Source organism: Papaver somniferum, unplaced genomic scaffold (assembly GCF_003573695.1).
Source record: "Papaver somniferum cultivar HN1 unplaced genomic scaffold, ASM357369v1 unplaced-scaffold_135, whole genome shotgun sequence".
In the NCBI taxonomy this organism is placed as follows: Eukaryota; Viridiplantae; Streptophyta; class Magnoliopsida; order Ranunculales; family Papaveraceae; genus Papaver; species Papaver somniferum.
In genome coordinates, this window is record NW_020622713.1 from 5794112 (window position 1) to 5812487 (window position 18376).

The 18376-nt window shown below is 34.6% G+C and overlaps 3 protein-coding genes across 4 annotated transcripts; 1 reads left to right on the forward strand and 2 right to left on the reverse strand.

Annotated features, from left to right (window-relative positions):
• Positions 1–7295: 7295 nt before the first annotated feature.
• Positions 7296–8338, forward strand: LOC113334200 (E3 ubiquitin-protein ligase MPSR1-like). The gene has a single exon (XM_026580544.1). It carries the CDS (start codon positions 7469–7471, stop codon positions 8126–8128), a length of 660 nt encoding a protein of 219 aa, XP_026436329.1. The 5' UTR covers positions 7296–7468; the 3' UTR covers positions 8129–8338.
• A 7-nt stretch (positions 8339–8345) lies between these two features.
• Positions 8346–14912, reverse strand: LOC113334197 (protein PHR1-LIKE 2-like). 2 transcript variants are annotated; one of them, XM_026580542.1, is made up of 9 exons: positions 14851–14912; positions 12935–14621; positions 12796–12843; positions 10195–10631; positions 10021–10097; positions 9870–9930; positions 9695–9776; positions 9535–9601; positions 8346–9431 (listed from the first exon to the last, which is right to left on the reverse strand). In XM_026580542.1, the coding sequence occupies exons 4-9, from the start codon at positions 10325–10327 to the stop codon at positions 8844–8846; spliced, it is 1008 nt and encodes a 335-aa protein (XP_026436327.1). In that variant the 5' UTR covers positions 10328–10631; positions 12796–12843; positions 12935–14621; positions 14851–14912; the 3' UTR covers positions 8346–8843. The 2 variants fall into 2 exon arrangements, with proteins under 2 accessions (XP_026436327.1, XP_026436326.1); XM_026580541.1 differs by having other exon boundaries at positions 9535–9604.
• On the reverse strand, positions 14875–16522 carry LOC113334199 (uncharacterized protein At5g19025-like). Its single transcript, XM_026580543.1, has 2 exons — positions 15496–16522; positions 14875–15001 (listed from the first exon to the last, which is right to left on the reverse strand). Exon 1 carries the CDS (start codon positions 16213–16215, stop codon positions 15523–15525), a length of 693 nt encoding a protein of 230 aa, XP_026436328.1. The 5' UTR covers positions 16216–16522; the 3' UTR covers positions 14875–15001; positions 15496–15522.
• Positions 16523–18376: the final 1854 nt, after the last annotated feature.

Genomic DNA, 18376 nt, shown 5'->3' on the forward strand with positions numbered 1-18376 from the left:
AGGGCAAGATAAAAAGAAATCACAAACATCTTCGTCTCATCATTTGTGATTCCACAATATCTAGTTTCGCTACCATACGATTTTAGATTATTGTGAGGTGATTCATAATACTAGGCTGTTCTTCGGGAATTTAAGTCCGATTTATCAATTGGTTCTTATTCACCTTGATTTTTATCAAAAGACAGAACAAAACTTTTAGGTTTATCTGTGGGAGACATATTTATCTATCCTTGCAGACTTTTCTGTGTGATACAGATTTGTTTACTGAAGTCTTCGACTTTAGGTCGTAGCAACTCTTGGTTGTGGGTGAGATCAGCTAAGGGAATCAAGTGCGTAGTATCCTGCTGGGATCAGAGACGTAAGGAGCACAACTGTACCTTGAATCAGTGTGATATTGATTAGGGTTAAACTACAGTCCAGACCGAAGTTAGTTTGTAGTAGGCTAGTGTCTGTAGCGGCTTAATACAGTGTGGTGTTCAATATGGACTAGGTCCCGGGGTTTTTCTGCATTTGCGGTTTCCTCGTTAACAAAATTTCTGGTGTCTGTGTTATTTCTATTCCGAATTATATTTTGTGATATAATTGAAATATCATAGGTTGTACGTTTGTATCGATCAATTGTGAAATCCAACCTTTGGTTGTTGCTTGGAAATTGATTGATCCTTGGATATTGGTCTTTGGTACCATCCAAGTTTATTATCCTTGGATTTGATAAAGACTCGCAGATCTCTATTTGCTTGAGTAAAATCAAATCAAGAGAGAGATATTAACTCCTCGATATACTTTTCTCTAGATTGAGTCTGACCGTCTAGTTGATTCTCTATAAATTATATTGGAGTTAGTCCATACAGATTGCTAATCGAAATATTAGGTGAGGTTGTTAGACCCCCGCTTTTTCAGTCTCCATCTGAACTTGCGGTTTGCGAACTGGTTCGCCAACCCTCCTATATTTCTGAAACTCAGATATCTACGGTTTACGGACTGGTTCACCAACCTACCCCAAGAAGAAATATCAGATAGTTTAATATTTCTCTCTTATGATGTTCGAAACATTCCCGCGTGATGAAATCATTTGCGTGGGAAATTTTCAATTGACCCACAAATTAATTCGCATAATAAATTGTTTAGAACTAATATTGTTAATGATCATTGAACACCTTTTCTTATAATCATATTTCAAGATTTTTAACAAGACGAGATTGACTTGAAACTTTTTCTTTGTAAATCTAATAAAAGTCATACAACATCATCTCAAAAAGGTAGAATGGTAATATAATGAGTAAAATAGAATGGTTCAGTCTTCACATACCCGATACAGAAGTTCTCCAAATGTCTTCGATGATCATCAGTCTTCGAGAGGGATGTCTGATACTCAAATATCAAAATTTTAACCTAGTCCAAGACTTGACTTAGTAGACTAGAAATCAAGATATGGTTTTGATAATCTAACATTGACAGCAAGATTGAGATAGCAAAACTTGTGGTTTCAATCGAGCAATGCTCTAATAACTACAAGACTGTAGTTTCCTCGTTAATAAATTTTCTGGTAGCTTGTGTTATATTTTTTCTACATTATGTTGTTTATCTTTATGACCGGAATATCACAAGTAGTACGTAATCAACCTTAATAAACTCAATCCCTAATTAATTGAGATCCAATAAAACTTGTTCTTGTTGGATCTGGATATTGTAACAATTCCAGTACATACTAGAAAGATCTTAGATATTGATTTTTTAGATTGTCCATGAACTCTCCTGCACAATCATGTAACCGAACCTTTGGTTTCTACATATTGATTATGGCAGAGAAATAGAGAAACCTTATTTATAATCAAATACAAAGATCTTTTCTAGATCTAGATTTGTCTTATAAGTTACCGAAAAAAATTGGTGGGATACTTGGTACCCATTTCTTTCAAAAGGAAGAACGATATGCAAAAGAGAACATGCAAATAACTCATTTTCTTTACAATTTCAATGATGATATTTGAATAAGAAAGGGCGATAAAGATTTCATTGTTCTAATGGGCCAACACTCAATCTACAGAAATGAACATATATTGGATGGTATGAACTAACAAACATGTGCAGAAGGTTGTAGTAAAAAAAACGATAATTAATGATTATTTCCTGAAATACTACTATGATAATTACACAAACATTCATGCTACAACTGTAACGAAAGGAATCCTATTAATTGATATATATATGTATGAGCATATATAAAGTGGATCTTTTTTACAAAGAGACTGTATCTACCACAATAAATCCATAGAGTTCAAAGTTTCAACAACTTGCACGGTTAAAGTTGAAGTGAATACTTAAAATAGACAAACTATTACTCTTGTATATGTTGATAGATGGGTAAAAGAGAGATAGCAACTAACTGCAACAGGAAAAAAATTTAACATTCAATAGTTGAGTGTCGCATTTATCTTCTTTCAAACTATGTCTTAGACATGATATGGTAAAAATATGAAGATTACGACAATATGCGAAATATAGGTTGTTCCAAGGAGACTAAATATAACTCAAGACATTATCGAAACCAATCTTATGTCTTGGAAAATATGACATTCAAATCCACTGCCACTTTCTTTATTGACCAAAAAGCCAACTTAACTAAACCTATAGATATGAATGTGATTTCAAGGTTTGGGAAAGTTAAGGACCTCTTGAATACTCACGCAACTGACTGGGATATTAACAAATTAAACGGATTTTTTGATGTTCATATAATCTAGAAAATTTTAAAAATCAAGTTTAATATGATTACTCAAGATAGACTGGTATGGAGTTATACTCCACACTCTGACTTTAATGGGAAATCTCTTTATAACAAGTTGATTGAAAACAAATGTTGTGACTCTCCTAACATGACAAGAATCTTCCCTTGGAATAGAAGATGAAGCTCATACCCAGGATTCAAAAGTTTCTATGGAAATGCATTCAAGATATCCTTCCCATAAGGGATAAAAAATTTGTAAAATTATTCTCAACATCAACAATAGCTGTCATCTCTGTAAATCTGAAATTAAAAAGTGGATCACTTGTTTATGAATTGTGACTTTGTTAGAAAATTTGGAAATATCTGCCCTACTGAACCAACATAATCAGAACTAGGAAAAAAATCATGTTGATGTAAACTGAGGTGATCTTTTTTCCATTATTATTTAGTTTGGAAAGCTAGGTGCCTGAAGGTCTTTAAGAATGTTAAACCTTGTCCTAAGTTGAAATCAAACCAAATTATGAATCATATTGTTTCAAAGAAAAGACAAAGGGTTTATATAAAAACTAATCATACATGAGTAATGTGTTGGTGTACTTCAATGCGCTTTAACAAATGGGATGATACTGATATTTTTGTTATTATGTTTGCAATTGTATGAAAAGAAAGTTCAAAGGTGTCAGGAACATATGTGTACCACCAAGAGTAAGCAGTGGAGATCGTAGGCAGACCATAATAACTGTAATATAATGGCTGACGAGTATGAAATGTAAAAATGTTGCAGTTATGTGGCAGAATTGAGAATCCTATGGAGACTCAATTTTTTGGTAAGAAAACAAAAATCTAACTTATCATGTGCACGATTTCGGAATCCTACAAGGTTGCTAAAGACTTTACTTCGTCACAAGTCAAAATATGTGATAATGTGATAATTAACTCTGCTCTTGTAAATATGTATAAGATTGTAATTTCTTTTGGTAGAGACTGGTCCTGGACAATAATAGAAGTTAGAAATATGTATAACTGATTTGAAAACGTGAAGACAAACGTTAATTCCACTTTTATTTCTCACAACATATTGAAGACATGACAAGAGGTACTAATAGAGAAGATGCTATTGAGGATAATTATTGGAATGGGGATAATCAGGAAGAAACAGATCGGGAATATCTCGATACTGCTGACACCTACATTGGAGATAGAAGAAGTAATTATGATCTTGTCTTACGTAAAATAAATAGGATCATGATCAGAAATATCTCAAAGGATGACGTGAAAAAAGAAAATTTTCGATAATTCAAACTACGAAGAGAAAAATAGGAGCATAATTCCAGGTGTATTGAATAAATAGGATATCGTCAACGCTAATACTTGGTATGATCCTCAAGTTAATCACCAAATTGGGCATGTAACTGATAACTCATACTCTATTTACATTATCAGTAATATATAAGTCTATACTTTGCCAAAAATAAATAAATAAAATAAGAATAACTTTTCGACTGAACTTATGAAACAAATCTTCGTCTAGTGACCAAACAGGCGGTAGATATCATCGTAGTAAAGTTCTCTCTTCTCTCCGATAACCGTTTACCAAGAAATTCTCTATAAACCAATCTTCTAAAAAAATTTGTTCTTCACTATTGTACTCCAAATTTGTTGGATATTATCTGAATATTTATTCAGACCTTCCAACAAGATTTGGATATAATAAGTAAATATTTCTATTAGTAGTTATATTAAATAAGATATCGGTAATCTATGCGATTTTTAGGTTTTTCCTACTTAAATTTCATTATTGCTCTCATGATATTCTCAAACCAAGATTTCCCATATCCTTATAGGCATTTCTGACGATTGTTAGAATTGTTTCAAATACATCAAGGATTTTTTTTCCGGCATAACGTGATTCTACATTCGCATGAAGATCAATGGATACTGGATTGGATTGTGATAATGGAGTTTTGTGCTTATTACTCCGTATGGGACAATTCCATCTAAATGATGAAGAAGACAAACAAATCCAAATGAAAATTTTTTAATTCAAAGGCCATCCCTCGAGTATCATTAGTTTTTAGTTTTGAAATTCATGTACTAAATACGTTTGTATTACAATTTACTTAATGTAATACAAGAATATGTATGTATCTTAACATGATGTATACGATCTTTCTATATCAATGAAATTGGGAGATCACCTATATCCTTCTAACACAAAAAAGGGCTTTTTAATAAAGTGGCCATGTTTTTGTAATGTATTTCAGAAAATGGTCGTTTTTTTTAATGTTTATATAAAGTGGCCGAGATTGACCTTTTTCATCTGTTTTTTTTCAAAAAACGGTTAACAGTCGTTAAATGCACGCGTGTCAGTTAACCTCCTTATTAAAAGACAGTTTAACCCTCGGTGAGTCAGTCTGGATTGGTGAGTCAACTCGCCTGAGCCATATTCAAGCCATTATACTCTTCACCCATGCACAGTCCTAGCATAATTTAAGTCACTTATGTAGCTTCTCTGCAACACAGTATCACTACATTGTTTTGTTATCTTGGACCTGCAACCCATTTCACTTTCATTTCAGCTGCACCGACACCTATCAGCTCCACTAAAACCACATCAACCTTCAATAGCACTACAAACCCATATCCTACTATTCCAACACCCCCAGAACTACTTGCTTTCTCTTCAGCCAAGACTCATTCAAAAAAAGCCATCCTCTTACTCTCTTTCTCATCTTAACTGACATCGAACCTAGTTATAACACTAATGTCATCTTAGCTTCATCTTCCTGTAAGCAACAAGAGAAACAAATCAAACCCATTAATCCTTGCATTTTGTTGAACTTAGAACACCTGCAACAACTTCATGATCACAACATGAGCCAACAGATGCATCCACTTCTCACTGTAACAACCACCAATTGCAACTGCACCTGCAATTTCATTTCAGCAGCAACACCATCTTCTTAGCCAATCAGCCGCAACAACTCTTCTTCCTTTCTAAAAAAACAACAACTCCACTTGAGCTATCATCTCAGCTCAAAACTACTCACAACTTGATCTTAACTCAAGCAACTTTTCATAACCTGGTTATTGCTTGGTTAACAGCTATCCATTTTACATCCTTGTCAGTGACTACCAACACCTGCTCATCATAAACTAAAGCAACAGAACATCAAAATCTCTTAATACTTGTCAATTTGAATTCAAGAACAAACCCATTGCTTCAAATCTGTCACAGATATTCAACAACTACTTGAACTGCACTTCAAACCCTGATTTCTGTCAATCTCCCCAATTTCTTTCATGTCTTATATATATTCCATTTCACATCATCTCGACAAACCCTAACTTCCTAGTACATCAAAAACCCATGAAAATCAACATTCAGAGTTTTTTCTTATCTTCGAACACGATCCTGCACTTTTCTCTTCTTGAGTTCAAATAATTCAAATCCATCAGTATTTCTCCCTCTTTGTTCTTCTCTACATCGATGCTTCAGTCACAGCTGCAAATCAAGTCAATTGATTAAACAAAAAAAGAAATGGAAAGAGCCCCAAACCCTAGAATTCAAAAAATCGAAATCAATTGATTTCACCATCTACACATGTGTTTTCATCAAATACTAAGTTAATTAACGTGTGGGTTCTAAAATTCTTACCTGGATTTTGATTTCTTCATCCCCGATTTCAACTTCATCTTCGATTTGTACTTCAGCTTCGCTGCTGCATCCAGTAAAACCCTAAAAACTTCAAAATTGTCAAATATCACTAATAAACCATTCTTCTTCTTCTTCACTAATAATCACATCTTCGGTATTGACTGCTTGTGAGATCACTTCTATTTTCATCAATCATCTGAGTTCGACGAGAAGAATTGAGATACAGAGAGAGAGACAAACATAAACAAGAAGAAACGAATGAAAAGAAGAATCGATAAGATATGGGTGAGGATGTAGTGGTAATTTTAAGCCCCATGATTGACTAAGTCAGTTTGGTGGACCATTTTAGTGGGACCAGGTGTTATATCTAACAGAAAGGTCACTTTATAAAAAATTAAAAAAAAATTGGCATGTTTATTAAATATATGGTAGGAAGCTCGCCACTTTTTTAATTTGCCCCAAAAAAGAAAGTAACCAACCGGGATATAAAGTATTCTTTAGAAGCCAAAAAAAAAATGAAATTAAACGATTTTATAAAAAATGTATTGAGTTTCTAAGTTAATACATCGTGTTTTTCTCAGCCACAAACAAGCCGAGTATAAGAACAACTTTGACAAGCTCCTTGTCATGTTGCATTCAAAGTTCAAACCCTCCCAACCACTTGATGTGCACTACACAATCTCTCCCGGCCGTAACATGTAGTTCCGGTCGGAAACCCGAAGCTGTCGTCAACACAAACCATCATAGGCCCCCAAGACCTTTAAGAAGTAGGACCAAACATTAATAAACGCCTCAGATCATTTCCACTTGTCTAATCATCTAACACACGTACGTCTGAAATCCCTTTTCACATCAAAAAATAATAATCATTTTCTTAGAAATAAAGGAATTTCCTTACGGATAAACACTGAAATCCACTTTCTAGATCTTTCTACAACTTTCCTGTGGGCTGTTCTCAACCTTCATAAAAACCATTCTTCTTCGAAAATATCAAATTCATATTTCATTCTCTCTAAATTTCTCTATTTCTCTGTCAAAAATCTTCATATTTTTCTTCCTGTTTTCAGTTTTTGTGATCAGCAATGGCAGCTAATTCAGAATCAGAAGCTAATTTTGTTGAGCAACTAATCAGTTCAAGAAACAGAGATATTTCGTTTTTTCTACCCTTTCTATTTGGTCTTTCTTCAACTTCTTCTCCAGAAGGAAACAACAACAACACAAACCCTAATCAAGAAACAGGAGGAAGAAATCAAGAACGGATCATACTAATCAACCCATTTACACAAGGGATGATTGTGATCGAAGGCGGTGGCAGAGGATTTGAAGATTTTCTCCGTGAAATTTCAGAAAAACAAGGTTTAGCACCAGCAACAAAAGCTTCAATTGATGCTATGCCGAAGGTTGTGATTACAGAGGAGATGCAGAGAGATTTAGAGTGTTCGATTTGTTTGGATGGGTTTGAAATTGGAAGTGAAGCAAGAGAAATGCCCTGTAAACATAAGTATCATGGAGATTGTATTGAGAAATGGTTAGGGATTCATGGGAATTGCCCTGTTTGTAGATTTGAAATGCCTGTTAATGAAGACGACCAAGGTATGAAGAGAAACACCAACAACGGCGGTGCTGGTGGTGAAGAACCAGAGAGGGGAGAAAGAAGGGGTGTTGGTGAGATTTGGGTTACTTTATCTGTTACCAGAAGAAACCCTTCTTCTTCAACCAACTCTGATAATCCTTCAAGTTGAGAAAGGGGGAAAATTTAGTCAAGGGGGCAAATTAATCAAGAAAGAAGTTGGAAGAACAGCAAAATTTTGTAAATAGGCTCAAAACCAATGATTTTTTTTCTTTTTTTAATTTGATTATTTCTTGATTGTTTTTTTCTTTTTTAGGTAGTCTTTTGTATGACGAGTTTTTCAAGTTGATGAAATATGAATGCACAGTGTTGATATCTCAAAGTTCCTGTTTTTTTTTTTTTTTGTTTTGTGTGTGTGTTCAAAATTATGTTCTGTTCTCTCTATCAAATCAAAAACAAAGCTTTGACAACTGAAAACACCAATTTGGGGTTCATGAAACCTAGGGTTTTGAGTTGAATTGATAATTAGGATTCCATTAGACCTGTAATTGTTACTGGGTTTTGTCTGAAGAATCTTGGGTGAACACACGGCAATCGCAAACTGGGGGCTTGTGTGGGTGTCATCCACGTGTCATCTAACTCAAAAAGAACAGAATTTGTTCATCTGGTATGGATATGGTATTGATTTCAGGGTTCATTTCAAAATCCAATTTATATAACAAAATCTAGACTTGTACATATCTATAGACAAAGAAAATCATGTAATTCAGATTCGAATTTGAATTTGCAAACTATAAGACCTATTTATTATCTTCATTATAAGTAGTATATACCTCAGAGCTACTGCATCTAAATTGTGATTCAGATTCTTCTCTTCATTGTTGTTTTTAAGATTCAGAATCCACTTGGTATTCACAATTCAGATCAAGTTCTTTGACACCAAAATTATACTCTCTCATTTCTCCAGCTGGTTGAATGATTGGTTTCTTAGCTAATGGTTGCTGCTCAGAGCTAGTAGTGTCATTAGAAATGCTGCAGCTATTACTTCTTTTCTTATTCCCTGCAACTCTAGAGCTAGAAGAACTTTCTGTTTCCATTAGTGAAAGCAATGGAATACCTTTGCTGTATTCATTACGGATTTCTTCTTCGTCGTCGTCTTTTCTTAAATCGATTCGTACTTTCTCGATCTCCTTTCCAGAGCTTTCAGATGATGTAAGTGAGCTATCCACTGAACAGTCGGTGAGAGTGCCTCTTCTCACTGTCCTCTGCATTGAACTCATAAAGCTGAATCCTTGTATTTCAGTCAGATCAGATGTAGAAGAGCTGTGGTTTCGGGTATCTAATGATTCTGTAACTTGACTTCTCAATGCGCTAGAAGTACTGTAGTTAGACAGCAGCTTATCTTGTGCTCTCGTTAGAATTGATTCTAAATATCTCCCTTGAGCTTCAATTCTTAATTGCAAATGTTTCTGCACCTAAAGAATACAGTGAATTGTTAAGCCAGTCGAAACTCAAATGCGAATTGTTAGAGACTCGCGGCAGTTTTAAAGAGGAAAATGAGTGTCATTGAGATCATACCTCAAGCTGGTCATGCAGTTTCTTCTGAACTTCCAATTGTACCTGCAATGCTTGAGCTATGTGCAGGCTTCTGACAAAAAGAGCTCTTGATTAGTATAACTTACTATTAACCATCAAATTAGTCAGACAAAATAACAGAAGTTCTATGTCAACTGCTTACTCATCCATCTCTGTTCGAGGTCCACCCGTGCTTTCGCCGTTGACATGATCACTTTTAATCTCCAATTCTCTGTAATCAACCTCTGCAGTACCAAAATACCGAAACCCGGTCACCATTGAATTCGTCGAAATCTTAGGATACCTAACCTTTTTTCTTTTTAGAAAAGACAGTTTACCTTCTGGTCCATTATGGCTGCAACTCTCTGATCTCTGATTCTTTCCGATAAGTCTGTACTTCTGCGAACATTAATAAACTTAATAGGGATGTTTGCATTATAGAAAACAATGAATATGTTATTCAAGAATCTGGAAAGGCAAAGTGAGTACCTGTAAATGGCTCTTTAGATGATATAGAGTCAGTCCAGGAATAGACATGGACCTCATCAAACTCTTTGGTGTCGCCTCTGTTCAAATCAAACAGAAAAGAACAAGTACAAAAGAATTAGAATGAACAAAAGAAGTCATTGATCATAGATAGGCAAAGGGGTCTCATTTACTTACTCTCAGAACCTCCAAGTTGAGTAACGGCATCGACGAATCGCCGGTGAAGTTCTGCAGTCCATTTCAGTCTTGGTTTAGCTTCACTTGACAACACTAAATCCATATCTCTATTTTCTGTTTTCTCATTACCCATTTTCACCTATCTTTATAAAAGAAAATTCAGGCTTGCAAATTCTAACTTATAAAACTCTTCTTCTTCTTCTTCTCCTTGAATTGACTGCAACTTGCAAAGGCTAGTAGTACTTGTATTTATAATCTTGGTTTCCCACATATGAAAGCAAGAAATGGGGTTTATGTTGAAGAGAATATATGTAATGAGCTGTGGGTTAATATTCTCCTCTTCCTCCTCTCTTCAAAATTTCTCCAATTCATATCATCATCTTTATTATAACAAAAATTTCTTTTCTTCTTTGACTTGAAAGGGGAACAGAGAATCTCTGAAGAAGCAAAAACACACACAAAAAAGTAACATTAAGTCTCTCAAAAGGAGAGAAAAAAGAAAAGTGAATAGATTGTTTTTTTCCTCATGCTCAAACTTATTTACCCAATCCTATCCCTCTACCCAACTTTGCTTGATTCTTCTTCATTAGGTCATTTGCCCCCACCATCATGAATAATGGTTTTTTCTTTGTCACAGTGAGAAGCTTTCAAGAAAAGCTTAATGGATGGGTCTGCATTGAATTTTGATTTTTTTTTCTTCAAAATCAATTGAGTTTGCTTTCTTTTCTTTGTTTTTTGAACAAGGTGTTGGAGTGGTTGGCAGATTCTTTTTGTTCTTTTAGAGGGGTAAAGGAATCAAAGAATCTAGTCTTTAGATCTTAAGACAAACTTATCTTCTTCAACCCTTTTTTTCTCTTTCTCTTAATGCATATATTTATAACAGACTTTTTGTATTTATAATACTCTAATAGTGGAGGTGGAGGGAGTAAGCCAAAATATAATCACTTGATTATTCTTTTTATGGAAAGGAAATGCAAAAATAAAAAAATAAAAAAATTACCAATTCAATACCTAAATCCTGCTTACAAGGTTTCAACTTTGAAATCTTTTCTAAAGGGGTTTCTATTGTCATTATAATGATCAATTATAGTGTCAGGCATGACGCTTTGTTTAAACATATTTTTGAACCCTAAATCTGCAAATGATCTGAACTTCTCTGCTAGGCTATGAATATGTCTTCTTTGACCTGTCAATGACATTGTCTTCTTCACTACTGCAGCATGGAATTTTAGATGTTAAAGATTCTAATATCCTTAAACTATGAGTTGACTGTTAGGTCACTCTTTTTTTCTATGCAGCAGAGCCCAGAAGACAATCATGAAAAAAAGTTTAGTGTTTAAATACTGACATTGTAAAGAACTACCAGAGATAAGAAAATTTTGCTCTGATGCTGCTGAGCATTTTTGATCTATTAACATCGCAACCCACAAATTAGGACAGGTTAGTTAGTGGAAGGCAAGCCAGCTGAAAAAGATACAAAATGGTTTCATGTCATAAACCTAATATTCGTTTTACACTTTTACTAAACAAGCTACAGAGAGGTTCAACTTTTCCTCCCCATACCACAACAGGGAAACCCAGTACTTATAACATTATTAAAAAGAGCTTTTATTCTGTAACCCACCACATCTTAAGAGAAATGACTGAGATAAAAAAGAAGGATAGGTAACTACAATGGCCAACAACAAATCATAAAAGTCGGCAGATCGGATCGATCAGGGTTTATTTCCTTGGGTTGCGCTAGATCGCTGGAATCAAAATTCAATGATTGGAGATCTAAAGTGTTGTCATCCGAGGGCCACACATTCAGTTGGTCTGCTACATGAAGAACACTCATAATCAAATTCATTAAGATGATTATCAGATATTATTGCTAGTCTTTAAGCAAAAGATAAAGGTTCAAAGAAAGCACAAAGCAATCCAAACACAAGTAATGTATTGTATTTCATGGATATACACCAAAGGTATTTTAAGCAGTGCAAAACAACACCTAAAAGAATATCAGGGCTGAAGCTGAGAGCTTTACTAATTTGTTCACTAACGACAAATATCGGATTAGATGATAAAGGTTAAAGGTCAGCAAGAGAGAGGAAAGCCATAACGGCCCACAAAAAAAGAATAGAATTCAAATACAGTTTCTACTACCATGGTACCTGTATGAACACCTAGTGAATAGTAAGTCCCCGTAATGAATAGTTTGAGTCATCTTCCTAGATGGAGATGAGAACTATTTCGATTAATCCACTAACAAAAAAGATTGGATAAAGATGTTGAACGAAAAGATAAAGGTTCCACAGGAGCAAACCATTACATATGAACCCACAAAAGTTCAATCTGATATACCACTACAGATACTGCATCTGCTTACGATGCAGTACCACTCAATGAATAGTAAGGAACTAGAGGAATGAAATTCACCACTAAGGTGAGAATAGATATCACCGCGTTTATCCAATTAAACCTTCGAACATATTACTTGGGGTCCTTCTCAAGAATCTTATAATACCATGGGGTAGTCTGAGAACCATAAGGGAACTACTTAAACAAGTCGAAAGTTATAGAAGCAATGTTTGTTAAGAAAAAGTAAGATGGGCTCCTCACCTTCAGATCCCAAGGCAAGATTGCCAAGCAATTATTAGTTCCTTGTAGCTGTTAGCTCAAATACAAATAGAGGAATCTGAGAACAGAGAAGGATGTCTATATCTGTTGAAAAACAAGAAAAGTAAAGTAGTAGAAGTACCTTTCTCTTTAACTATCTGCTGTACTTCCACCTGCTTTCTTTCGCTTTAATGTATTCCAAAGTAACAAAATAGATTCTGGATTAATGACAAAACAAAACCTTGGCTATGTTTTAGATCAGTAGGAGAAGCTCTCTGGTGAATCAAAAGTCATATAAGCAAAATCCATTAAATCGATAGAGATTAACAAAGGCTACCATGTCAATAATTAATATTCTGGTAGGGGTCCATCACATGAAGATCTAACAGATCGAAAAGCATGAAAAGAAGATGAGAATAATATTGCTTCAGGAATCAGGAAAAGAGCAAAAGATGAAAAACTAACTAGTCGGCATCCCACCATATGTAAAATAATTCAACTGTATGATTGCAACTTGCAACAAATCATCTATTTGGAGATAATGATGTTAGCAATATGTCATTTAAAAACATAGTTGTCTATCACTCTTAACGGTACATAATCAGGGTATCTAGTCTGTCTGTGCATGAGTAGTGAAAGAAATAACGATCTGCAAGAGACAACAGACAAAATAACAACATGGCTCATTTTCTGCACAATTTCAATGACAGGATTTGAATAAAAAAAGGCGACCAGAATTTCACTGTTCCAGTGCGCGACCACTCAATCTACACAAAGGATCATACAAACTGGATGGTTGTACCAGCAAACATGTGCAGAAGGTTGTAGTAAAAAATGATGATTCCTGAGCTTTTCTGAAACACTACTATGATAATAACACTAACATTCATGCTACAGCTGCATCGAAAGGAAGCCTACTACTAACCAATGCGTCTGTATGAGCATACACAAAGTGGATCTTGTTTATACAGTGACTTCAATCACCACATTAAAGCCAAGAATTTAAATTTGAACAACTTGCACAGGACATAATCAAAGTTGAAGTGAACATTTCAGTCTAGAGCTAAAAATCGAAAAGATGAGCAAAAGACGGACATAATCAAACTTGCACAGGACATAATCAAACTATTACGCTTATATATGTGTCGAAAGATGAGCAAAAGACGGATAGCATTAGCAACTAACTGCAACAGGAAAAATTTAACATCCAATAGTTGAAGTGTCACATTTATCTTCTTTGAAACGATGTCTGAGACAGGCACGTCACTTAAAGTGAGAGGGATATATCAAGCACTAGTAGTCCACATTTAACTCAACGAACCAGAATAATCAATTTATCAAGATGAGCTGCAACAATAAGTTTAGATATGTGAAGTTGTTAGTGTAGGATATCCATTGAGGCTGCAGTTGGTACTACTTTAGTATGTACAAATTGTTGAACTGGTTGGCATGTTTGGATAAAACTTGGTCACCAGTGTATGGTCCATTGAGGATGCTGGACTTATATGTGAATGGTTATCATGCGGTATTTCCGTAGGTCTTGTTAATTTGATATGGACAGGGCATAAACCGCTGGTACACCTGCTTGCTTTCTTACTTAAACTCTGGTTCATGCAGAACTATGAAGATGTACTGTGGCTGAAGAGAATAGGATAATAATCCCTTACTAGCATGAACCAGATAAAGAGTTCAGCTGGCCACATAACAGGATACAAACAACAACAAAAACCGTATTTTCGTTCATCAATGAACTCAGTGTGGATTTTCCATAATCATAATCTTAGACACTGTTCTCGGGTCTTCACCCCCAGGGTTTAGGTAACAGACTCCTGCAACAGGGTAGTCAAAAGAATAGAGGTTCATCCAAGTCCAAATATTTTTCATATCAATTGCGCAGTGATTTAACTGACAAGAACAACTATAATAATCACATGCAAGCATGCAGCACAAACTATACTAGGAATGAGTCCAAATTCCTTTGCAGTTCGAAAACATGAAGGTAGTATTTGGTGAAGCATCCAATAAAAAATATGGCAGATGTTTAACAACTCTACTTACACATCCTCTTTTGCCTTTATTTCTGCACAGTACACACCATCAATCACTAGACTAATGTTTGGACGGTCTGAACTGCGAATGACCAGAAGTGGAATGTCAACCAACAGAAGGAAATGCAGAACTACCACGCAATGAAGACTTGAAGAGACTTCTGCCAAGAAGTTGCCAGATATTAACATAAGTGGGCATAGCTAAAGATTATTGATGCATTTGCAATACCAATTGCATATAAGCACCACTCCTCCGTATTTTTTAGAATAGACATGATCAAAACATTAACCAATTCATACCCTACAGAATAAATAAATAGAAAAAGGATGCATACATCCGACTAATATCAAAACCAAATAAACAGAAATATCATCATCACAAAGAGAAAACTGCAAGATTTAAAAGGAACAATGCTAACATCCAACAATGACAAATTTATAAACACAGCATGACAGAATCAGCCGATAGTTGAAAAGTTGAAATAGTTTCTATTGCGGAGTAAAACAGGAGTAAATCTTACATGCATATTGTTTGTTATCGGATTTATTTAAATACAGTATATGTATTTAAAAGTAGCTTATAATATTTTAAAGCAAATTATTATAACTTTTGTAAAGGTAAATAAAAACTAACATAAGAACAGAACAGCCACACCTCCAAGAAGTCACACCATATCCCAGCTCATTTTTTGACTTTCCGAAGCTGCTTCTTTGGTTCAGGCCCTCCAGGAACTTCCATTCTCCCAACAGAACATCCACACCTCGCTCTAAACACAAGAACAGCTCTTCCATTTGGTGGCGCAATCTTCCTCAACTCAGCTTCCAATTCTCTATGGCGATCAATAGACAATTGCAACAAACCCTTACCACCACTGCCTTCTTTCACAACAGAAGAATTCGATGATTTCTTCACAGAATCTTCAGTCTCAATTTGAATATCAAATTCCGCTGCCTTGCGCAGGCCAAGACAATTAGGCTTTCCACATTTAATACTAGAACATTTATAAATCATCCATGCAGCCATGAATGTAAAGAACATACTTAGTCCTAAAAAAACATAAACCATTGGAGCTCTAATAACTTCAGTTTTCATAGCATCATAAGTAAATCCACCAATTTCAACAATCCAATCAAATATTATCTTAACATATGGATATACTAGAAACCCACAAGCACCAATTACAGCAATTAAAATCACAACATCAATTACTGCAGTTCTTGAATGATGCCCACAAGATGATGGGATTGTTCCTCCTGGAGAAGAGCCACTGGGTGATTGTTTTCTATTCCGATTGTGTTGAAGTTTTTCCATCAAAGGGTTAGCCATGATTACTGTTTGATGATCAATTGAAGTAGAATTTCGGAGATTGACCATTTAAAACCCTAAAAGAGATTGAAACTGAAAATTTCTGAAAGAGTTGAATTTAAATAGAGAAATTGAAGAGTTTGGTATTGGTTTCTTGATGTGAAAAAGCTGGGTTTGTGATTGAATTCTGCATCTGATGATTGTGGAGAGAAACCCCTTTTTGACGTTGAATTTGAAGAATTTAAGAAGAAATCTGTTTTGGTGCCGACTTGAAAGAAAAAAAAAATGAAGACTTTTTGATAGAGAAAACAAAACAGTCGTGACGGGCTTATCTCATATCTTACTCCATTCCATATCTAGACTAGAAAACGCATGTTCCCTGTTTCAGCAAAATAATAAACACATTATTTAAAGAGTTCTTATTTAAATTGGTAACGAAAAAACAAAAAAACAAAAAAAAAGTAACTTTTTTTCTTTTTAATAAATAAACCAGGGACTAACCCTAGAAGTTACAAGTAATATATAGGACATGACACACTATGATTTTCATAAATAACCAGAATCTTCTTGTAACTGGAATCCGTCGTAACCAGAATCCAAACTCAGTGATCAGGTCATCCGATAATAACGTAACAGTAACATCCCGCATACAAAAAAAAAAGTAACATTTTACCTCTTTTATGAAAAATTACCTTTCACAATTGGTCATGGGTTAAGCTCTCAAATTAGAGGTTAGAATTTTTTTTTTAAAAAAGAAAGTTTAAAATTAAGCTAATGAGCTCCTAAATTTTAACGAAAGTAAAGTTAAAATATCTTTCAACCTCTTTTTACTTAATGTCGAAGAACAAAAACACATCAGCTTCAGACTAAATAATAACTCTCTATAATATTTATGAAGGATTCTTGAAATGGAAATGATGAATATGTCGCATCTTTCATCCAGAAATAATATATGTATCTTATTTCGGTAAAATAATATGTCATTATTTAAATTGGTCAGTGTTTTACTTTAAACCAAAAATAAAAAAGGTAACACTGCTTGAAGTTACGTTTGAGATTGTTTTTATAAAAAGGTAAGATTACTGTAAGTCTCATTTGCGATTGTTTTTATCTATGAATAACATTTTGTAGCGCGCGAACGTAGGAGAAAATAATATCTTTTAAAGTGTGAAACTATGTAAATATTCTCCTAACGCGTGAAAACGTCACTCAAACTCCTTTGACTTAACATAATTTTATATAAACCTAAACAAAAATTAGACTTACAAGTTAAGATATTTGTGGAGGATCCTGGAAATGAAGGACTCTTTTTAGTTTTTTTCAAACTTATGAGAAATAGACATCCATATAACTATATTTTTTTCTTCTTCTTTGATACGCACAATTAGGCCCAACTCCCATAAACAGTTTCAGCCAGCTGGGTCAAACTTATTGCGGTTCTAACCACCATCCTCAATAACGAAGTCTAATATCTGAGTTATCCACAAAGGAGATTGAAGAAAATAAGGAATCCAACCCTCCTCAAGGGACGTAGATCCCCTATACCTCTAGCTTATGGACGAGAAGGGTGGCATTACCTATGTGTTATACACTGAACCTCCCTGGTGTTATAATTGGTGTCTAAATTAGTTGTTTGGGGCATGATCCGTCGAGATACATGAGAGCATATCCAATCGAAGAAAAATTTATTTCTTAGTTCCAGGGTATGACTTGAATTATTCTTTTTTAGAGTTTTTTTTCTTCCTATTTTTCATTTTAGCGCATTGTTAAACAAAAACAAACTAGCCTTTGATTAAACGAGTTTTTTTAGTTCTTCTAGGTAAATCAGCATACAAAACAACTTGAAATTTCAAATGGGGATCGTTGATCCATACACGTTAAAACTAATAGCTTCAAACATATTCATTTATTCCTTGATATCAGGAATCAAATCCGTTAGAGTACTACTCGGTCGAAATCGCAAACGTTGTTATCTCAAGCTTGTTTGTCAAGTTTAGTTGTTCAAAACTATATACTTGATTTCTAGTCTACTTATAGCTATGTCTCGGATCAGAATTGAATATGTAGTTGAGCTTTAGACTTCACGACGTTCACCAATTGAAGAAGAAAATCTACTGAGGAGCTTGGAGGAACTTCATCAACAAAAGGTATGTGGAGACTAAAACCTATCTATCACTCAAAAATTTTCTTATTCTATCTTCTAATGAGACTAAGTTATATAGTTATATAG